This window comes from Loxodonta africana, chromosome 14 (genome assembly GCF_030014295.1).
Source record: "Loxodonta africana isolate mLoxAfr1 chromosome 14, mLoxAfr1.hap2, whole genome shotgun sequence".
Lineage (NCBI taxonomy): Eukaryota > Metazoa > Chordata > Mammalia > Proboscidea > Elephantidae > Loxodonta > Loxodonta africana.
In genome coordinates this window covers 80125136-80149262 of record NC_087355.1, presented here as the reverse complement: position 1 = coordinate 80149262, position 24127 = coordinate 80125136, and the positions used below count along the sequence as shown (strand labels likewise).

The 24127-nt window shown below is 46.6% G+C and overlaps 1 protein-coding gene across 1 annotated transcript in view; it reads left to right on the top strand.

Moving 5' to 3' along the window:
• The first annotated feature begins 3887 nt into the window (after nt 1-3887).
• The window catches only part of ADCY8 (adenylate cyclase 8), a 223057-nt gene continuing 202817 nt past the window's right edge, over nt 3888-24127 (top strand). The window contains exon 1 of the mRNA XM_010588496.3: nt 3888-4853. Coding sequence (XP_010586798.2) covers nt 3888-4853 — 966 coding nt within the window. The remainder of the gene's footprint in view (nt 4854-24127) is intronic.

Below are 24127 nucleotides of genomic sequence, written 5' to 3'. Positions count from 1 at the left end.
CAAAGAGTCCTCACTGCTCCATGGGAAGAGGTGACAGACATGCAAGCAACGGAGGTATAGCCAGTCCCTATAGTAAGGACCATACTGGAAGTATCCAGAACAGACCATGGGAGAACAGAGGAGGAAGTCATTAATTTTCATCGGGGGTAATAGAAAAGCCTATGGAGAGACAACATTTCTCAGGCTTTGGAGGATGAGGTGGGCAGTGTTTTGATGGGGATGAAGAGACCATTGCAAGAGGAGGGAACCATATACGAAAAGACACTGAGATGGCAAAGTACAGTCCCTGGATCATAGTAGAGACGCAGCCTTAATAAATATTGTAGAATAAATTAAGGCATGCAAGAGGCCCATGGTGGCCTCAACACAGTATGTTGTCTTCTCTTCTTTTAAGTGATACCCAATCATATGGAGGTTTGCATATTCCAAAAAGCACCTTGATATTTGTGCTGACCCAATGCGGTCATTCAAAAACAGAATGCTCTTTGCAAATAAGAATTTTCTCTATGTGGGCTGAACGGTGCTGTCATCTCAACAAGAATAACTGCTGCATCTAATCACGTCATCCATGCAACCTACTGTAACAGCCCAACAGCAAAAGAACTCTTCGGAGTCCAGTTGAACAGATAGGATGTTTTCCCTCTGATACATGAACATCAAACTCTGAGTTCACAACATTCTTTAAGTTTCTTTCTGTAACAGGCTATGCTCATTCATCAGCCTGAGTCATTTTATCTGATTGGGTCCAATCTCCCCCTCCTTGGCGCGCCTTCTTTTGCTGCTGAATAAATCATCCTGGGATAGATCCAGGTTGGAGGACGATTTTCATAGGAAAGTTCCATCTGCATTCATCCCTTCATTTATTCAGGCTGAGTGTTCAGGCCCCCAAGGAGAAAGAATTGAGAAAATAAAAAAAGTGTCTTCCACTGCCAAGTTTGCTAATACGGTCATTAGCATGGACGACTCTCGGCAATGCCCACAGAGAGAAGACACAGCTCCCCACACTCCACTGCTGCTCACTTGGGGTCTGCAGAAAAACCCTTTCAGTCCTTCTGTGCTTGCCTGGGCTCCCTGCTCAAGTTAAGAGAATTATTACCCAGCCTGCAGGTTCAGGACAAGTTGGGGAAGCAGATGAGCCTAAGGAATCCAGGAAGGGAAACGAAGGCAGCGTTCTGGATTTATCTCAGTAAGACCTAGATAACAGCAGAACTAAAGATTTTCAGGTGCTTTGCACTTAACTTCCAGCCTGGAGGAATGGGCCAAGGACTCTGAAATTTTCACCCATTAACACATTAAGTCATCTATAAACTGGGCTAAAAATAGAATTGGCATTCTATTTCAAACTCAGCATTTAATTTTGTTCCCTTTCTTGTGGGATGGTAGAATATAACCCTAAAGGAATGGAATTAAAGTAGACACATCTCCAGGGTGTGTATCCAATCCCAGAAATTGACAGTTAGATGGGGGAACATGTGACAGCCTTCTTCTCTCTTTGCTCTGGGGTTCTCTGCAAGGCAGTTGACCTGTTCCGGGTTTAAACCGAAGCCCCTATGAGTGGGAAAGAAAGAATCATAAAGGAAAGAATAAAATTCCGTGTTTCTGGGGCAGAGCGAACACAAATAACCCTAGAGATAATGTATGCTGTTGGGGGCTTCGAAAGCTATTCTTGTTCAGGTCAGGCAAGGAGGGACAGAAGTTTCTCTGGGAGAGAGAAGAGAGGAGGCGAAATCGCTCACTCTAAAGGGCCTGAGGGGGCCACCAGGTGGTCATTTGGGCTTTCATGGGACGCCACCCGGAGCCGCGAAAGCGCCCAGGACCTGACGTCATTGGCCATCAGCTGACTGTGCTCAAGGCCGGGGCTCCATCGTCTGCAGCCGCAGTTGTGGTGGCGGAGGTGGCTGCCACCGCGGCTTCGCCACCTGCAGCCGGGCTCAGGACAGCTGCGGCTGCGCTGGCACTGCAGACCCGGGGACCACGCTCGGCCCCGCAGTGCCGCGGGCACAACGCGCCCACCTTGCTGCGCCCTGGCTCGCCCGGGCAGCTTTGTTGGCAACCGTTCGGCGGGAAACCGTGGTTCCAGCCGGACCTCTTCAAATGCCTTCCCCACGTCCTACTCCTCGACCCCTGAAAGCGGAGAGAAACTTAGTGTGCGAGGTGCGCAGGGAGCGCCCCCCATTTTAATGCTTCGCGCCCTCCAGCCCTCCGGATTTGGGTGGTAAAGAGACGCCTGCAGGAAGCTGCCTGCCGCAAAGATCGGGGCTTCTTTGGGGATTTTGCTTTGAGTCTCAAAGTTGGCTTTGCCAGAAGACGCCCTGGTGGGGAGGGCGGAAATCAGACCCTGTATTCCGACGCGCTGGGCTGTGGAGTCCGTGGGCAAAGCGGCCTACGAGCGGGGCTCCGCACCTGCCGGAGACCGCAGAGGACACTGCCGGTGCGGCCAGCCGGAGCGGTGGCTATTGGCGCGGAGGGCAGGCCGGAGGGAGAGCCGGGTGTAGGCGGAGCGCGGAGCCGCGTCGGTCCTCCCCAGGCTGGCAGCGAGCATCGCTGCCTCCTAGACCGGGGGCGTCCGGGCTCGATCTGGTGCCTGCTTCTCCACATCGCCACCCCCACCCCAGCCCTAGGGGCGTGGCTTGGCGCGGGGGTGCGTTCAAGTCGTGGCTGGTGTCTGGCGGCTCGGACAAGTCTCCCAATTCCTCCCCGCCGCCGGTGGCCCCGGTGCGCTCTGGAGCGCCAGGCTCGCACGCGGCTCTTCTTCGGATGCCAAGAGGCCTATTAGCCGCGTTCCGCGGGGCCTCCGGGCTCTCTTTTCGTCCACACCTGACACCTGTGCCCCCGCCGAGCTTCGGGTCTCAGCCTCCGATCCGCACCGGTGCCTTTTCTTCGTTCTCGAGCTGTTGGCTTTGGAGACTTCTCTACTTTCTCCTTCCCTGGCCTCCCGCTTCTCCAGCTCGGGGCTAAATGAACTCCAAAGAGCTAAGTGAAGGGGATGGGAACTGCAGGTTGCGATCCGGCGGATACGCAACTGGAAGCCCCGACCTCGTCTTTTAGCCAAGGCTGGGACCCTGGGACCAGGCCCCCCCAATCCCCGAGGGAGGCTTCTGGCCAGAGGCAGCGCTAGGCTGTCGCTCCTTGCGCTCTGGAAGTGGGGGCAGGCAAGAGCGAGCCAAGGAGGGAACCTCGGCACACCCCCCTCCTCCAAATTAACTGTTTGCTGATTTGTCAGCGCTGAGGCTACCACCACCCCAAGCCCCCGCCACCTCGCTGTCCCCCACTCCTCCCCTCCACTCCCCCCGCCCCTCAGCTCCGCCCCGGCTCCCCATCCCGGCGCAATGGAGTTCTCTGAAGGCTGATGTTCCAGCCGTAGCCGCTAACTTCGCAACCGCCGCCGCTGCCGGTCACCCCCGGTCCGTCCCTCTGCAGCCGCCCAGTCGTGGGCGTCTCGAACCCAGTGCCGCAGCCAGGAGCCGCCCGGCGCGCAGCAGAAGCGCGGTGTCTAGGCGCCCGGGAGCCTCAGGGAGAGCAAAGGCTGCGCCAAGACGCTGAGCCGAGAACCAGCCGAGGAACCTGAACCCGGGAAGGGGCTGCGTGGCTCAGAGATCCGGGGCTTCTGCGGACAAATAGCCACAGCCACCGCGCCCCCAAGCTGTGCGGGCTGGCGCGAGTGCGGCGGGCAAGGACGCAGGAGGCGGCTTCGGTCTTCCTGGCGCCCTTTGCCCCCGGGCGCACTATGACCTGACCTGAGCCCCCTGCCTAGGGCTCCTGCAAGGGGAAGACCGGGGAGTCCAGGACTGGCCGCCAAGCCCCCTCCAGGCCTCCTTTTGGTCTCTGAGAATCCCGGCGCGGCTGCCCTCCCCAGGTCGGCACCTCCCTCCCTGCGGCCGGGCGCCATGGAGCTCTCTGATGTGCGCTGCCTTAGCGGCAGCGAGGATCTCTACACCATCCACCCGACGCCCCCGGCCGGCGACGGCGGGAGCGGCTCCCGGCCGCAGCGGCTGCTGTGGCAGACGGCGGTGCGGCACATCACCGAGCAGCGCTTCGTTCACCGGCACCGCGGCGGCGGCGGCGGCGGCAGCGGGAGCGCAGGTTCGGACAAAAGCTCGGACCCTGCGGGCGGCGGTCCCAACCACCACGAGCCGCAGCTGTCGGTCGACTCGGCGCTGCCCCTCTACTCGCTGGGCTCCGGGGACCGCGCGCACAGCACCGGCGGCAGCAAAATCTTCCTGGAACACAGAGGGAGCGGCAGCGCCAGCGGCAGCGGGGGCGGCGGGGACCTGGGCTTCCTGCATCTCGACTGCGCCCCGAGCAACTCGGATTTCTTCCTCAGTGGGGGCTATAGCTACCGGGGAGTCATTTTCCCCACCCTGCGCAACTCCTTCAAGTCCCGGGACCTGGAGCGCCTCTACCAGCGCTATTTCCTGGGCCAGAGGCGCAAATCCGAGGTGGTGATGAACGTGCTGGACGTGCTGACTAAACTCACCCTCTTGGTTCTCCACTTGAGCCTGGCCTCGGCACCCATGGACCCGCTCAAGGGCATTCTGTTGGGTTTCTTCACCGGCATCGAGGTGGTAATCTGCGCCCTGGTGGTGGTCAGGAAGGACACCACCTCACACACGTACCTGCAGTACAGCGGCGTGGTCACCTGGGTGGCCATGACCACCCAAATCCTGGCAGCAGGCCTTGGCTATGGGCTCCTGGGTGACGGCATCGGTTACGTGCTCTTCACGCTCTTCGCCACCTACAGCATGCTGCCGCTGCCCCTCACCTGGGCCATCCTGGCCGGCCTGGGCACCTCGCTGCTCCAGGTGATCCTCCAAGTGGTCATCCCCAGACTGGCGGTCATTTCCATCAACCAGGTAACTCCTGCCTCCCAGGGGTTATTTGTAAATAAACTTCGAAGAGAGCCAGGGTTGCCTCCCTCCTTTTGTGTCCCCTCCCCCAGGCTGGCACAGTGCTAGGAGGCCCTCCTTGTTGTGGGAACCTTATCTCTCTCTTCTTAAAAAAACAAACAAACAAAAAAAGAGGGACAAAAACCTCGGTGCCTTAGAACAGCGACCCTGCAGGAAAAAGTAGAACTTCCCCATAGGGTTTCCAAGGCTGTAGTGTTTTCGGAAGCAGACTGCCACATCTTTTTCCTGTAGAGGGCCTGTTGGGTTCCAACCACCGACCTACCTGGTTAGCAGCCAAGCACTTAACCACTGCCCCACCAGGGCATCTTTCTTAGAGGGAAGTGGAACTAAATAACCTCTAAAGTTTCGTCCAACCCTACCCTTCTACTCTGCTTCTGTGAGTAATTGTTTTCTGACATCAGCTGGGGAGCAGTGTTCTTTCTCTCCCCACACATCCCCCAGGGTCTGCAGTCTCTGGAGCAGCAGACAAAAGTGGAGGAGAAGCACCCAGATTTAGAAAGGGACCCCTTCTTTAACAGCTTTACTCATAGAAGTCACATTAGGGTGCCCTAAGGGACTCTGAAACTTGGAGTTGGGTTTCTGTGTGTCTCCATGCCACAAATCATCAGTTCTCGAAGGAAGGAGGACCAGCATTCACTGAGCACATACTAATTGCCAGTTAAGAGTATTATGTAAATGTTATCTCTCCCAGTCCTCCACAATCCTAGGAGACGTATTTTATGGGAGAATTTTTTATTGCCTTAGGGATCTAAGCTGATGTCTTCTCTCATTACAGGATCCAACTCGTGCTTTGAATAAATTTCAGAAATTGAGAGGCGGGAGGGCAATTGGTGAAGAATGCATGTTTCGCTTAACTGCAAAGAAACATTTTGATGTAAATGGTTTGAAATGATGGGGGGGATCTCATTGACTCTATAGAGCCCTTTTTCCTTTCTCCCTCTTTCTTTCTATCCCTCCCCATTAAATAAGGGTGTGTTTATGTGAACAAAGTTCCTCTTCTCTGTGGATAAGAAGTGATTGAAAGCAACAGATAAGTAATGGCCTGGCACTTTTTTGCCAAATGTCTGGTAGATAACAGGAGAGTGAATTTGGGAGTGTCTAACGAGGGAAGGAAGCATGTCAACTGAAGTGTTTTCGAATAGCAGGCTGATGACAGGCGCTGAGGCAGGAGGCTGCTTGGTATGGAGCTGCTCAGCCCTCTGCCTCTGTACCGCTTTTGCTCCATGAGAAGCTTAAAGCCCCTCCTTCTTGTGGTTCAGCTTGAGTAGATGGTTCTTAGACTAACAGGTAGTACACCTCTGAAAATTGCTCATGATTTTTAGATTGCTGGCCACGTGCAAGAGCTTTACCCATCACTGACCTTCAGGCCTTCAAGTCAATTTGGAATTTAGTCTCTTAGGGGTGAGTCTGTATCCATTTGCTTGGGTTACGTATCTGGCTGGCTGCTTTTACAGTGCTTTTTAAAGTCTCTCTGGTTAAAGCCGAGAGTATATAAAGTTCATGGCTGTGATCATCAGGCAGGAAATGGGGACAGGAGAACCTCTGTGAATACGGTCTGACCAGCTGAACTTTCCCTTATTAGAGACAATAACGAATGCTTGCTCGGAATCACCATGAGCCATTAATACCCACACATGCTACAGTCTCAGTTTGGGAAGAGGGAATCGTTTTCTTTGTTTGGGATTGTATACAATTGTGTTTTCTTAGCTGTGCTTCTAAATTCTGTTTACATATAAGTCTGAACTCCAGTATCTTCTAAATCTCTTTCTTCCTTCCAAGTTCTGTCTCTCTCTCTCTTTTTTTTTTTTTTTTTTGGATGCACTTTATGCACTGAATGTCAGCAGATCTCCCCCCCCAACCTCCTTCCCCCTCCTATGCTCCTCCTCTCCTTTTTCCTTTTTCCTTTCTCTCTTCTCCTTTCTCGTCTCCCTGACTCAGTCTAAGTTGCTTGCACAACATACCCCCACATCTATCTGATTATTTGAAGACGACTTCATTTATTATAACCCACCACTTGTCACATGCTAGCCCCTCCTGGTACACATCACTAAAGGCTTCACCAAGTAAGTTTGGAATAGTGTTTAGAATAGCACATCCCAAGTGGCAAATGAAGAATATTTTAAAGTTCTAAGTATAGAGATACTTTTCTTGACAAATGAATCCAGAAAGTAAATTTTTGCTCCATATTTGTTTTCTACTCTACTCAAATACTACCAGATGGGAGAAGATTAAAAATAATTCCCAAATGCCTTCCCACTCCACAAACAATTCTCCACCATGAAAATTAAGATCCTGGTGCCTGCAAACCATGCTCATTCGACGTTCTGTTTGGGTAGGGACTGTAGGTAAACCATGGTGCCACAGGTTGAGTTACCTTTTATCAGCTCCTGCAGGGACAGCCAGAGTGCATTTCCTTCACCTCAGGTGTTGAAAGGTCCTGTGTGGCTTTGGTTGCAAAACGTTTACTTTGGCGCCCTCTAGGGGTCCAAGCTTCCTTCCTAGCTGTGGCTGGCTGGATGTAGATAATTAATCCGTCATTTTGTTTAGGTCTGTTTAGTTGTCCGGAGCCCTGATGGTGCAGTGGTTGAGAGCTAAGGCTGCCAACCAAAAGGTGGGCAGTTCAACTTCACCAGCCACTCCTTGGAAACCCTGGGAGCCAATTCTACTCTGCTCTATAGGCTTGCTATATGAGTTGGAATCAACTTGATGGCAGCGGGTTTATTTGTTTTTTTATTTAGTTTCCCAGGAGCACTGGTGCAGTGGTTAAAGCACTCAGCTGCTAACCGAAAGGTCGATGATTCGAATCCACCAGCTGCTCAATGGGAGAAAGATGTGGCAACTTCCTCCCGTGAAGATTTACAGTCTCAGAACCCCTGTGGGGCAGTTCTACCCTGTCCCATAGGGTCGCTACAAGTCAGAACTGACCGAACGGCTCTGGGTATTTAGTTTTCCATGCTTGGTGATATCCAAGGCATACTTAGGACCTAATCTGTCAGAGCAGCAAGAACAAAATTCTAACTTCTTCCCAGGGCTTACTGGATCCTCTGCGTGCGGGTAGCTGCTGATCTCTGCGATCCTATTTCCTTCGCTTCGCTTAGCTTCGCTTCAGGCTCCAGATGCGCCATCCTGTTTTCAGTCTTTCACTATCCCAGGCTTATCCCTACTTCTGGACACTTACGCTTGCTGCTTAGAACAATTCCCCCAGGTCTTCACATGACAGACGCATTCTCCTTACTCCAAACTCAGTTCAAGTGTCACTCTCTAGTAAATGACTCATTCTAATTCGTTTTTCATAGCACATGCACTGTCTGAAATTATTTCATCTGTTTGTTTATTGTGTGTCCCCTCCTGTCCCCACACCCTCCCAAGAATAGAAACCCCTCCAGGGCGAGGGTCTGGTCTATCAAGTTCACCTAGAAAAATGCCAGGCACAGAGAAGGCAATCAATAGATGGTCACCGAAAGAGCCAGGGCTATTCATGGCATAGGGAAGATTATAAAATAATAAGTCTCCTGAGACCGTGTTAGTGAAAGCTTTGCACACACACATATACATTACATGTATGTAAAGCAGTCTTTTATACATAAGCACCCTCTGGAGAAACCAAAACACAGTAGTAGTCCTTTACATTTGTATGGCGTTTCAGATATGACTAAGCACTTTCACAAGCATTACTGCATCTAATCATAACGAATAGATGGTATCACCTTCAGGCTCATTTCAGAAAAGGAATGGCAAATTCTTAGAAATTTTAAAAGGACATTCCCAAGATTATGATCCTAAGAAGTGATAAGGGCAGGATTCAAATTCAAGCTCCAATGCCTGTTACTTACGGTAGCCCTTGAGGGGTATCCTTCGACACACATGACCGTTTGTTTCACTACTCAAGAGAGTAATACTCCGAATAGCACATGGGTTAGCGTTTATGGAAGAATCCAAAGGGAAATTATGAGAGAAAATGACTGGATTGCTGGGAATAGGTGATTGGTAGCTGGCTCATCATCTCGCTCAGCTGGACACAAGTTCGTCCAGTGAAAGCCACGAACCCTAGAACATCACCTGTCTCTGCATTCATCTCGATTCCCAACAAGAGAACGGTTCACGCTTAACTTAGCATTTTTAAGCATCAGGAAGCTAAGATGAGGGTATAATGTCAGTGTGCCTTGGCTGCTGTTTCACTTCACAGAAAATGGCATTTTCAAAAGTAACAACTGAGCCAGTGGTTGCCTCCCCTGAGTCCCAGCAGTAAGAACCTACTCTTCTTCTCTCCCTCCTAAAGCCACTACTTCTGTGACCTGACAGGGCAACAACCAAGCCACAATGCTCTGCAGATGCTCTATGTGATGAGGCAAAGCCCTACATTCACTTGAATCACTGTGTACTTTCCACCATGGGTACAAGATGGAACCTAAAAAGAGCCACCCAGGAGACTGGTTGCCATTGGCAAAAACATGGTATACATTTCCTCCGTTCATTCATGGCCCAAGCCCAAGCCAAGCCCCGTGCCATCGAGTCAATTCCGACTCATAGTGACCCTATAGGACAGAGGAGAACTGCCCCATAGAGTTTCCAAGGAGCGCCTGGCAGATTCAAGCTGCCGGCCCTTTGGTTAGCAGCCAACCACTATGCCACCAGGGTTTCCTACAGTTAGGCTACAATCATCCAATTGTCACCCACACAAAGAGGTTATTGACCTGGGCCTGCGTCACACTCATGATTGGATCTGTTGCAGATTGGACTGTTGTAATCCATAGGGTTTTCATTGGCTGATTTTCAGAAGTAGATTGCCGAGCCTTTCTTCCTAGCCCATCTTAGCGTGGAAGCTCTGCTGAAACCTGTTCATCAACACACAAGCTTCCACTGACAGATGAGTGGTAGCTGTGCATGAGACGCAGTTGCCGGGACTTGAACCAGGTCTCCTGCATGGGAGGTGAGAATTCTACCCCTGAACCACCACTACCTCCGCAGGTAACCCTAACCAGTTGCCACGGAGTTGATTCCAACTCATGGTGACCCAATGTGTTTCAGGCTAGAACTGCCCTCCATAGGGTTTTCATGGCTGCGACCTTTTGAAACTATGTTCCCAGGCCTTTCTTCTGGCTGGACTTAAACTGATAACCTTTTTGTTAGTAGCCCAGTGCTTAACCATCTGTGCCACTTGGGACTGCAGTTATTCCTCCCTTGGGAAGGTTCAACCATCTGTAAGTTAAATCAGTTTCATATATGTGATTCAACCCAATAAGCGTGTCTTTGTCCAGATTCCTTCTAAGACATGATTTTTTTACACATCTTAAGCAAACTATTTACCCATCTGAAAATTCATCACTCAGGTGGCACAGTGGTTTAGAGCTTGGTTGCTAACCAAAAGGATAGCGGTTCGAATCCACCAGCCGTCCTTGAAAACCCTATTTAGCAGTTCTACTCTGTGGCTATGAGTTGGAAATGACTTGACGGCAACAGTTGTTGTTGTTGTTTTTAATGACAGTCTATACAAATAAATGATTAATGTTAAGGTTATATTGGCTGGGTTCTTTCACAGGGTGGACAAATTCTAAGCACGGTTGTTACAATTAACATTTTACTCTGTTTTAATTGCTGGTGACAATAATATGAACTACCCAACATTTGAAAGTCACCTCATTCTCATTCTTCAGCTGATTAGTGGCAAGACAGTGAAAATTGTTTAGTTAGCTGAAAACTGAGAGGCAGCAATATTTAAACAGAAAGATTGCTGCATTATGCTTTCCTCTGGGGGATTCTAAAATGTTACAGCCAGTGGCTAATTAGTCTTCTGTACCTCTTGGTGAGGTAGCTAAGTGCAAGTGTCAGAGTGGAGGTGATTCCTCCAAGATAACTGTGCCAGCCAAAGCCTGCAGGAATGCAAATCCAAGTTAGTTAGTGCTCAAGGTCATGCTGTCAGACTTGAATTTCCCAGGCAGCTCTTTCCTTCCCGGTTTACACACATCTCATCAAACAGTAGAGACTGGAGCCAGAAAAATGCTAATTAAATAAGATGCCTTCAATTTGACAAATAACCGGGGGCATTTTTAGCCTACCATCTAAACTTTCAAAACAAAATCCTTGCAGAAAAATTCATTCTAATACTGGGTAAGATAATGGTGTATGGTGCGAGCAGGTGGAGATTGGGTGAGAGAAGTAGGCTTTATGTGTGGCTTAAATATTCATTTCTGATCGTTTAAACGAAGGATGGACTTCACAGTAGAGATAAAGCAAGTGTAGGTTAAATGACCAACGTTTACCAAATTTAAACTTAAGTGTCTAGGAGTATATGTCCCTTGTCTAAGTCATACCAAATAAAGGGACCCTGTGATTATTTTTGGATTTCCCACATGACGCAAATGGCTAAACTACTAACTGAAAGGTTGGTGGTTCAAACTCACCCAGAGGTGCCTCAGAAGAAAGGCCAGGCAATCTGCTTCCAAAAGGCCACAACCATGCAAATTCTATGGAGGTAGTTTCTACTCTAACAGACATGGGGTTGCCATGAGTTGGAATCAAGGGGATGACTTTACGCACCGCAGACAGCATATAACCTGTAATTGCCCCAGTGTGGTAGTTTGTTATCAAGGTAAACAGGCACTTCAAAACACAATACTCCTAAATATCCATTAAAGGCGTGTGACTGGGCTCCAATTTTTTGCACCGTATAGTTACAGTGAACATTTTTTTTAAAACCTCAAATATCTCTATTTCTGTACAGCTTCCTTTAGCAAATTCATATGGGCTTTAAAAAACATAATTGCAGCATCCTAGCATAGCTGAGAAAAAAAAAAGCTTTCAAAACCAGATGTGAGTGTCAACCTTCCCAAGAGGTTCCAGCAAATGCCAGGAAATAGAAACCTTATTCTCTTTTACTTGTGAAAAATACCCGGAGACTGTCTTTTTGCTTTCCTTTCATTCTTGCAGGGAAGAATGGGCTTGTGCAAAGGATATTTTTAATAACTGCTGAAATGGCCAATTAAATGTCTTCAGCTTTAGCCGGTAGACACCTTTGCCCTGAGTTGCAAATCAGCTTGGAGCCTGTGTATTTAGAGAGAGTTGTAAAATGATTGTGCAGCATGTGCTTTGCGAGATTGAATTATAAATGTTTTTCTTCATTTCCGGTAACATCACCTGATGGGTATCAGTGGGTCAGAGCATAATTAGATGAGATACTGGGAAGACGGGGCAGACTTGGCTTCTGAGGCAGCTGCTGCAATGTCATGCTTAAGTAGGACAAATGCATCAGTCATATTTGCACTTTGATGATGGATGGCATTTTAAGAGCTCATCAAAAATAGGGGAAACCAAGCAGAAAAATGAAAGATTAAAAACAAAGATAAGCCATGTATCCCAAATTCAAGCGCTGCTAGCCACATGTAATCTAAGGACACTACTACAATCATCTGATGTGACATTTCACTGTTGTCTAAATATTTCTTCGGATGCTAATTTATTCATTTCACGAGTGGGTCTATTTGAGTAGATCCTACATGTGTTTATTTTCAGAACATAGGAGACGCTTGCAACACACATCTCAAACCTTCCCTCTCACCAACCAATGGGCACAATATTGATTCTCTGAGAGCCCAGTCTGTCTAGAATATTCAGCTGGACAACATATCATTTCATTCAACATACTCCTTTCAAAGCATGTTCTTTGCTCTTTCTCTGAGCTGAAATGCAAGGTAACAGGAGCTGAAGGTTGGAGGCGCTGGAGAATTTTTATGCGACGTAGGCTTGAGCCCCAGTTGGTAAGAGGGTGGGTTAAGTCAATCATTTCTTCGCCAGCATTTTCCTGGGACTGGAGTGAAGGAATACTGTTTCACCCAGCGAGCCACAATGGAGCAGGGAAAGCCAGGATCAGCCGCCGTGTGCGTCCCCAGGAAATGTAATTGGATTTACACACTCAAATTCTATCATGTGAGTTGTGTTTATGAAGGACTATTTTAGGAAGTCAGGTCACTTCAGCAGCACTTCGGAAGACAGCTTTTCTCGCTGTGAGATTTTTCACAGTCAGCCCTGCGGGGTAGAGGAGGGTGCAGGGTAGATTAATTAACCTTTGAGATGCCAGACATTCTGCCAGACGTTCCGAGGGAAGCCTGGCCACATCCTGGCAGGAAAAATGTCATTTCACCTGTGAATACAACCATGTGGCCACCTTCTCAACAAACAAACTGGGCTTATAATACCTTGTGTTTCCAGATAAGGCTTTTTCTTTGCTGTATCTGCATTGTACTCTGCGTGTGCATGTCTGTGATTTGATACTGAATTTCATTCAGCTAGATCGTATGGTTTAATATGTGCAATACCTTGCACATTCGTTAGTTGCAGAGTTTTTCTTTCCCTCCTACCTCACGTATTGCCTCATATGCCTAAACTCAGGTGTTACTAATTGCAAAATATCTTTGAAGCACAAAATTCCTCCAAATCAGGAAATGGTAAAGTTACGGATGGTGAAGTTATGTGCTAGATGTGAAATTAAATCACATTAAAATAATGAGTGAATTTTTAAAAACAGCCATCTCTATCTAAAGTGCAGACCAGTGTGAAATGTTCACGGGAGACCAGAGCTATAACCACTGCATTTTGTAGACAACACATCCTTGTCCTGTGTCAGCTGCTTTTCCAGTTGACTGCAGTAAACCATTTCAGAATCTTTTCTTCATTGTGTGTGTGAGAGAGATTACAGGCTGAATGCACTCGGTTGCTTATAAAATAGAGACAACTAAGGATTAGGGAATACATAATCAAAACATATTTCTGTAATGCAGATCATGGTGAGAAGAAATGTAGCATAAAAAGTCTAACAGAACAAGACAAAAAAAAAAAAAGGAAGAGCCCAGGAAGGCCTGGGGCTAGAAGAAAGGGGGGGGACATGATTGATGTCCTCAAGTATTTGGGGTGCTGCTATGACAAAGGGAAACTCGTCATTTTACGTGCGTCTTCCCTGGGATGCAACAAAGACCATTGGATGGACGTTATCACTCAAGACATTTTAGTTTCCTAAATGGTGAGGCTTGTTAAGATGTAGGGCTGTCCAGGAGCAGAATCCAGCCTCTCTGGCCTTATTCCCAAGCATGAAATGGAGGCCTGGCCTCAAGGGCCTCATGCATAGTCCTTGTAGACTGGGATCAGCCGAGAGGTTCAGGGGAGGCCTGCGGCAGAGTGGGGATTCTTCAAGGAACTTCATAAAGGACCTTCCTGTACAGGGAGGTCTTTTCCTCAAGGTCAATTGAAAGCCATTCGCTGCATCTGTGGCCATCACATCTGTTTTGCAGGCAGGAAGAAGGAGAAGGGAGAAGGGCAAAAGGCTGAAATGGCAAAAGAGCAAGAGTCAGCTGAGTCTGCCCTTCTTTTAAGGAGATTTCCTGGGATCCTTGCCCAAGAACATCTGCTTATATTTCAGGGACCAGAATTATGTCATGTACCCCACCCGTCATCAGCAAGGGAGGATGCGAAAGTAGGTTAGTTTTTCTGCCCGACCTCCAGAATCAGGATTACGTGAGGACGAAGGACAGAATAAGTAGTGAGTAGATAAATTGCTCAACAAATATATATCACCCTCTCGTTTGCTTCCTTCTTGGTCCTTCAGCACCTTGGCTCTGAATTCTAACACCAAAATCCTGCTCAGGTCTCCTTTGCTTTATGGCACACCTAAAGTCGCTCTTTGGCCTGACCTCTCCGTGATGCCCCCTTCTGGCCACAAGCTGATGCTCACCCTGGCTCAATGCAAGGACAGCTGTGGACAAGAGTGCTTCCATCTTCTCCCCTGACTCCTGGCACTCCATTCAGGGGTGATCTGCCTCACTCCTAAGGGGAGGACATTGAACAAAGTGGGTTGGCTTTGCTGAGCATTAAAAAAAAAAAAAAAGTTGCTGTGGAGTTCATCTGATCCATGGAGAACCCACATAGAGCCCCCGGGTGGTGGAAATGGTTAACACACTCAGCTGCTGACTGAAAGGTTGGAAGTTCAAGTCCATACATAGGTGCCTTGAAAGAAATGCCTGGTGATCTACTTCCAAAAAACCAGCCATTGAACACTCTATAGAGCACACATCTACATTGACACATATGGGGTGGCCATTGCCAAGCACAGGAACTAGACAATTACATAATCCGCCATTTCTCACAGCTTAAAACATACAACATCAAAACCACTTTGTACCCTAACTGGACAGGTTTTTCTGTAAAAGCAAAATAAATATTGGAATCCAATATACTTGACTAAAACAGACTTCATCAAGTCCAAAAAAAAAGCTTATTAGTAAGTCTTTTGTTTTTAGTTTTGTGAAGCATTTCTCTGCTTCATTTTTCTACTGTCAATTAGTGCAAGAAACAAAATAAAAATCAATAAGAGCAAATGTGTTTTCTTCTAAGCTCAAATTCAAACTGCCCTATCACTCAGGCGAGCTTCCTAGCCTACACCAGCTGGGCAACTCATTTGAGGACAGTTCATGGATGGATAGGCAGCCTTCAAGGAGTACCAAGTCTCTCGTTTTCTATTTATGAGACTAAGATACCAGCTTTGTTTTTTACTAAGTGAATAACCACTTCATATGCATCTCTTGGGGCTCTGCCCAAGCCATCCCAGCCAGAGGGAACTGGCCAAAGGGCAGTTAAAGACATTTGTGAAACCTTGTAGGTACATTTCCATTTCTTTAAAAACTTGTTGTTGTTCAATGCTGTCGAGTCGGTTCCAACACATAGCGACCCTATGCACAACAGAACAAAACACTGCCCGGTCCTGCACCATCTCCACAATCGCTGTTATGCTTGAGCCCATTGTTGCAGCCACTGTGTCAATCCACCTTGTTGAGGGTCTTCCTCTTTTCCACTGACCCTATACTCTGCCAAGCATGATGTCCTTCTCCAGGGACTGATCTCTCCTGACAACATGTCCAAAGTATGTAAGATACAGTCTTGCCATCCTTGCTTCTAAGGAGCATTCTGGTTATACTTCTTCCAAGACAGATATGTTCATTCTTTTGGCAGTCCATGGTATATTCACTATTCTTCACCAACACCACAATTCAAAGGCGTCAATTCTTCTTCAGTCTTCCTTATTCATTGTCCAGCTTTCACATGCATATGATGTGACTGAAAATACCATGGCTTGGGTCAGGTGCACCTGAGTCTTCAAGGTGACATTTTTGCTTTTCAACACTTTAAAGAGGTCATTTGCATCAAATTTACCCAATGCAATGCGTCATTTGATTTCTTGACTGCTGCTTCCAGCCTTAAAAACTTAGAACCCACAAAATCTCAGTGACTTTGGCCAAACAGCTTTGGCTTCTTCAAACACAGTTTCTTCATACGTAAGAGGATTTTGTGTGTAGTTGAAAAAAATACAGGATTGTGAAGGATTTCCACACACCCTAGACTGAGTTGGGTATTTCTTTTCTTATGACTGTGAGTAAGCCCTCAACTACTAGCCAGAAGGTTGGCAGTTTGAACCCACACAGAAGCACCTTGGAAGGCAGTCCTGGCAATCTGCTTCTGAAAGGTGACAGCTCTTGAAAACCCTATGGAGCAGTTCTACTCTCCACACATGGGGTCGCCATGAGTCAGAATCAACTCACTGCCACTGCCACTGCCGTCGAGTCGATTCCGACTCATAGTGACCATAATCAACTCAACAGCAGCTAATAACAGCAACGTGACCGTGATACACTTTACCTGTGGTATCGGGTTTATGCCACAGGTTGTGCTGCTGTTTGCCTCCACATCTCTCTCACCACCTGGGCTGTGCGCTTCACAATGGCTGGGAATGTACCCAGGTCACTGTTGGGTCTCTAGGACGTAGTCTAGTGCTGGTTATACACTCCTCCTTCTCAGGTTCTGTAGGGAGTTTAGATGTGTCCCCCAAAATATATGTTCAAGTTCTGACTCCTGGAGCCTGTGAACATGACTGTCTTGATCACCTAGTGCTGCTATAACAGAAATACCACAAATGGATAGCTTTAACAAAGAGGTACTTATTCTCTCACAGTCTAGTAGGCTAGAAGTCCCAACTTATCAGCTCCAGGGGAAGGCTTTCTCTCTCTGTGGGCTCTGGAGGGAAGTCCTTCTCATCAATGTTCCCCTGGACTAGGAGCTTCTCCATGCAGGAACCCTGGGTCCAAAAGATGCGCTCTGCTCTGGCACTGGCTTCTTGGTGGTATGAGGTCCGCTGTCTCTGCTTGCTTCCCTTTCCTTTTATCTCTTGTAAGATAAAAGGTGGTGCAGGCCACACTCCAGAGAAACTCCCTTTACATTGTATCAGGGATGTGACCTTAGTAAGGGTGTTACAATCCCACCCTAATCCACTTTAACATAAAATTACAATCACAAAATGGAGGACAACCACACAATACTGGGAATCATGGCCTAACCAAGTTGACACATATTTTGGGGAGACACAGGTCAATCCCTGACCATGAGCTTATTTGGAAATAGGGTCAAAACCTACTGCCGTCGAGTCAATTCCGACTCGTAGCAACCCTATAGAACAGAGTAGAACTGCCCCATAGCGTTTCCAAGGAGCGCCTGGCGGATTTGAACTGCCAACCTGTTGGTTAGCAGCCGTAGCACTTAACCACTACACTACCAGGGTTTCCGGAAATAGGCATTGCTGATATAATCAAGTTAAAATGAGGTCATACTGAATTAGGATGGGCCCTAAATCCAATGACTGGTGTCTGTATAACAGAAAGGAGAGGAAGATGCACACAGAGGGAAGAAGGCCATGTGAAGATGGAAGCAGAGAATGGAGAGATGTGTCTATAAGCTAAGGATTGCCAGCAACTACCAGAAGCTAGGAAGAGGCAAAGAAGGATTCTCCTCTGGAGCCTTTGTAGGAAACATGTCTCCATCAACATCTTGGTGGTACAAATGTTTAACATGCTCAGCTGCTACCTGAAAGTTGGAGGTTCAAGTCTACTCAGCTTGAAAGAAAGAACTGGCACTTTACTTCCAAAAAATCAGCCATTGAAAACCCTAGGGAGCACACTTCTGCTCTGCTTCACATGGGCTGCCATTAGTCAGAGTCAACAGCAATCGGTAGTCATCAGAAGACCCACCTAAGACTTGCCATCCGATACAGTGCAACTTTGTAAGAATCACTCAGCTTGTCTTGGATTCAAAATAAATCCCACACAGCTCTAAAATTCTATCACTATAAATTTCTGAGGTCCCTGGTAGCTCTAATTTTCTTTCTTTCTTCTTTTTTTTAATCCCATGTGACTTATAATGAACATGAATGTGGGGATCTGTATGTTTTCCTGGTTTATTTGGGTCATAAGATCAGATAATGACAATTCTTACAGAAAACATAGCTTGTTGAGGTCTTTGATCTGGGAAATTCTTAGGAAGAGACATATGAATAGTGATTCAGCAAATACTGAGAGGATAACTTATTACAGGGTATTTAATATTTAATTTCTCCTGTTGGTCTAATTACATTGACACCACAAGTTGTAAAATTGTGTGTCATTTTAGCCATTTGATTTTTTTCGAAGGGAATAGTGACTGAGATATTTAATTGATACACAATTGTTTCCTTTGAATATTTAATGAGTGACTTGCCGGATTGCCTATCTGGCTTTTTCAAAATGTGCATGTCAGCTGTGATCAACAAGCCATTTTATGTCGGTATTGCCCAGCAGTGATTGTGTGGGGCGTTTACAACCTCGGTGTCCATGATGAGGAGTCTGGCTTTTGCAGATGCCTCTTAATCCACCCACAGACCCCAGGAAACAGACAATGGGACCTTGAAGAATTCGGTTCATTCTGCCGTTCATTGGTCACTTCCTCCATAATAAGAGGAGAACAAACAGTCACCGCTGAGTTGGTTCCAACTCATGGTGACCCCATGTGTGTCAGAATAAAACTAGTTTCCACAGGGTTTTCAATGACTGATTTTTTTTTAAGTAAATTGTCAGGCCTTTCTTCTTAAGCACCTCTCAGTAGACTCAAACCTCCAACCTTAGTTAGTAGCTGTGCATATTACCTCTTTGCACCACCCAGGGGCCCCATCTTATTTAAAGCCCTTCCTAATTTTGTGGGATGTGGGAACAAACTAAATTGTCATTCTACATTCTGATAAGCCATGGGCTCAAGGTAATTTGAATGTGAACATGGCTGGAAAGATATTTTTAAAATCTGGTTATATTTATGTTTCAGGCCTATCTCGTGCATGTGGACATGTTTCAAATTGTGTACCCATCCCAATATTATACAGCCAGTCAATGACAGCAAAACTAATTCAGCATCAATAAAATTAGTAGGAAAACCCATAGCAAGGTAAATACCGAGTTCCCTCCAGCAAAAAGGATAAGCAAAAGAAGCTGTTAGAATAGCTGTAGATTTTTTTTTTTAAGTTTATACTAAGCTCTGAAATAAAACATGATGAAAGTGGTATTGCACCATTTGACAAGGGGAGAGAGAGCCATATGGTCTGTCTTCTTGCTGCACTGCCCCCTCCTCCTTCTTAACCCACCGAGGCACCACCAAGGTCCCACCGGACAGTGTTGAGATTTCGCTCATTTAGAAGGCCCCTTCCAAGTCTCTGGGCTTTATGAACTTAGGTGTTCCTAAAGGGCGAACCAGGTGTTCGGCAATGTCTTGTTAATGTTGGTGCTGGAGTGCATCTGGGCACAGCGTGGGCCCTTTGGATTCAGAGTATCCTTGGCACTGGGCAGCAGCTATAATGTCTAACGTTTACTGCACATCTCCTGTACCCGAGCAGGGACAGTGATAGTTCAACAGCAGAATTCTCACCTTCCATGTGGGAGATTCAGGTTCAATTCCCAGCCAGTGCATCTCATGCATAGCTACCATCTGTCTGTCAGTGGAGGCTTGTATGTTGCCTCACTGAAGCTTTCAGACTAAGACAGCTAGGAAGAAAGGCCTGGCGACCTACTTCCAAAAATCAGCCAAGGAAAACCCTGTGATCGCAACGGTCTAGTCAGCAACTGATCACAGGGATGGCGCAGGACAGGGAGCATTTCATTCCGTTGTGCATGGGGTCGCCATAAATCGGGGCCGACTCAAAGGCAGCTAACAATAACAACGACAACTATGCCCGAATCTCAGTGTTGTCCAATTTATACAACTCAACTTATCCAATTCTGATGGCATCCCATGAGGGTAGTATTGGAAGCTCCGTTTTGAAAATGGGAAATTGAGGATCAGAGAGATCAATTTGACTGAAGTCTTTCAGATTGTGTGTGGCCATGTGAGGATACAAACTCAAGTCTGTTTGACCCTAAAGGTACATGGGTTCCATCCATCCCACCACCCTGGGCCGCCTGCTAAGCAAATGCATATTCACATTTAACAATTTGTTTTCCTTCCATTTAAGGATGCAAAGTCAGGTAAGACCTGTTTCCTCAAGCCATTTTTATTACTGAAGCAAGAAGGCAAAAAATTAAAAATAAAAAGAGTTGATGTATTGATACCTGGCCTGCCTCTTGCGATGGCTCTACAGAGAGCCAAAACGGGTTCCAGACCTTGATGCTATAAAGATTAGAGAAATGGTGTTTTGGTTGGTTGTTTGTTTGTTTTCTCACCAATGCCCAGTGTCTTTACCTCCAAGTACCTGAGATTACAAAAGTAGAACTAAAACTTAGGTGGAGAATTGAGTCTTGGAACAGTTTAAAGTCCTGGATCTTCACAATTGCCCCATTTTTCTTTAATACCAAATTAGTGGGCTCACCAAAAGGAAAAAAGAGAAAGAAGAGTAGAGTCATTACATAAGTTTGTTCTACAACTTTCTCTTGCTCTGCCCAGGACCTTCTGTTGTGACCCTAGTCAAAGTGGTCGGTAGTGGTAGCCGGGCACCTTCTAGTTCTTCTGGTCTTGGGGTCATGTAGGCTGTGGTGCCTGTGGTCCATTAGTCACTTGGACTAATTGCTCCCTTGACTCTGGTTTTCTTCACTCTCCTTTACTCCGGGAATGGGAAGAGACCACTAGTCATATCTTTGCCCATGAGATTTTGAGGCAACATGCTTGCTTTAGCAGTAGAAAGTTTCATGATCATCCTAATAATTGTAAAGAGTGTTTCTGACACACTCTCGGCTCTCAGTATCTAATGGTGTCTAATAGTAGTAAGGAACTCTGGTGATGCAGTGGTTAAGCACTCAGCTCCTAACTGAAAGGCCAGTGGTTCAAACCCACCAGCCACTCTGCAGAAAGACATGGCAGTCTGCTTCCTTAAAGATTATAGCCTTGGAAGCCCAGTGGGGCAGTTCTCTGTACTACAGGGTTGCTATGAGTGGGAATTAACCTGACAGCCGCAGGTTTGGTTTGTGTGTGTGTGTTTTAAATCCTTGAGATCACGTTGTAATCCTTCTATCTTAGCATCCTTGGCAATCTGATCATCTAAGACAAATAGAGCCATTTTTATTTTATGTTTTCCGTTGCTCCATGCTGGAGATCTGGGGAACAGAAAGACCCACTTCAGAGGTTGAGTCATCTGATATGTAATTTATAGTACTAGAATAAATGCCAGGTAACAATTAGGGATGAGGAAGACTTGCGGGGCTATTTCCCACTGGAAGAAGCTGATGCCCTCCTTTCTGAAAGTGCAGAAGGCCTGGTGAGGTCAAAGCTATCCCTTGAGGTGCTCAGCAGAGGCCAGATGCCCCATTGTCAGGGGTTTGGGGCAAAGGGAAAGGGGTTGAACTAACTGATTTTCAAGCTGTTTTCAAATTTGACTTTGGTGGTGCAGTTTGCACTCAACTACTAGCTGAAAGTTTGGTGGTTTGAACCTACCCAGAGGAGCCTTGGAAGACAGGCCTGATGATTTGCTTCTGAAAGGCCACAGCCTTGAAAACCCTATGGAGCTCTTCTACTCTGCACACATGAGGTCACCATGAGTCAGAATAGACTCAATGGCAACTAACCACTACCCTAAAGGTTGGCAGTTCAAACCCACCCAGCAGCGCCATGGAAGAAAGACCTGGTGATCTGCTTCCCTAAAGATTACAGCCCAAGAAAACCCTGTGGAGCAATTCTACTCTGTAACTCATGGAATCACCATGAGTTGGAATCAATTCCAATCAATGACGACAGGTTTGGTTTTTTGTGGGGAGGTTCTAATTCGAAGCTTATGACTCTTTGACTCTTGAAGTTATAAATAATTGATTTGATGTGGAACAATTGGACCCTAAAAAGGAGAGAAGTCCAAGAAATCTCCTAAATCTTAGAAAAGAATGCTATCTCCTCAAATCAAGCTATCTCCCTAACCTGGTCCTCCTCCCAGTTCTTGATCTCAATGAATCCAGGCTTCTCTATTCCATCCTTGGAGTTGCCCAATACAGAAACCCCAGAAGACATCCTTTCACTTTGTTATATTTTAATCTTCAGGAAATTTACACTCCTGTATTTCCACTCAAATATAGAAGACTGTTTGGCAAATTCAGAAGGTGGGACAGCAACGTGAGGGTTGAATGGGCTGGACACATGCTCTGGAGCCACAATGATTGGGTTTGATCCTCATACCAGCACTCTTAGCTGCATGACCTGGCAAGTTACTCAACCTCTGTAAGCCTCAATTCCCTCATCTGTAAAATGGGGATATTTTATGTATGTTATAAGGCATGCATGAGCATTAACAGAGATGATGAGGGTAAAGCCTTGGAACAGTGCCTATTTCTCAGGGGCTACCCATTACCATGCAGCTTGCCGTGGAACCTTCATGAAAGGAGACCTTGGTTCTCTCATTTACTGCCACATCTCCAGCCCCCAAAATCATGCCTGACACGTAAAAAGTGTTCCATGGAGATTTACTGAATGAATGAACAGAACAATTGGGGAGAGTAACACAGCCAACCAACAAAAAAAGCTGCCAGTAAACTCTGGCTAAAGCATTAGCGATGAGCCTGCTTAATAAAAATGAATGCATTTCATATTTTTAACTGATTTCCAAATCATTTGACTGAAGCCATGAGAATAAGTTGAATACAAATAACATTTCTCCAAACGAAGCATTTTAACAAAAGGAAAAAAAAACAAAAAAGACGGCTTCTCTTTCCTTGAGTGTTCTCTTTGACCTTTAAAAATAATAATAGCTAAAGGAGACAGCACTGGAACTACGTTGAGTCACTATTTTGATTAAATATTGAAGGAGAACATGTATTTCAAAACCCACTCCTTTCCCTTGAGCCAGCACTTACTCTAAATGACCCACTCGCTCAGTGCACGCATACCACCAAAATACACTTGGCATTTGTAATGCAATTTATGTTTTAAAGTCTTCTGGTATTTAATGTACCCGATGGTGTAATAACTTGGTTATAAGAGCCAAATTACTAGCCCTGCTGCTTATCAGAAAAGGAAACACAGGCATGAAACGTTTCTTAAGATCCAAACAGCAAGCAGGCTACAGTCGAGCTGTTCATCTCCTAGTAGGATTTAGTTTTTTCCTCTTTGTTGCGGTTGTTAGTTGTGTCAAGCTGGCATCAGTTCCTGGCGACCCCATGTACAACAGAACAAAAAGTTGCCCAATCCTGTGCCATTTTCATGATCATTGATATGCTCGAGTCCACTGATGCAGCCATTGTGTATTGTGTATTTTTGAGCGCCTTCCAACCTAGGGGGCTCATCTTCCAGCACTATATTGGACAATACTCTGTTGTGATCCATAGGGTTTTCATTGGCTGATTCTCAGAAGTAGATTGCCAGGCCTTTGTTCTTAGACTGTCTTAGCCTGGAAGCTCCACTGAAACCTGTCCACTGTTCGTGACCCTGCTGGTATTCGAAATACCATACTGGTGGCATAACCTCCAGCATCATAACAACATACAAGCCATCACAGTAAGACAAACTGACAGATGGTGGCTTTTCCTCTTATGTGGCATATATTGCTGTCACCATTTCTAAAACTCCAAGGTACAGAGGAAATTAAATGTCAACAGGCTCCAACCAGCAACCCAAAGATGTGTGGATTGCTAACTGACTCCAGTGCCTGCTCTCTACAGACAGTGGGGTCAGACCACTGTGACAGGCCACCAAAGGGGAGCAATGACTTCTGGCGGCTGCCCTGCAGAGCCATGAGATGGGGTGTCTCTTCAATCTCAAATCAGTGCCTGCTGCTTTCTGACTTCTCAGCTTTCCTCTTCTCATGATATAAAGAGTGCAAAAGTTTTCCTGAACTTAAATTGAGAAGCCAAGGCAATTGTCCAGAGAAGAAGAACTCAGAGTGGGGTGAGGAATTCCATTTTGAATGCTTCCATTTA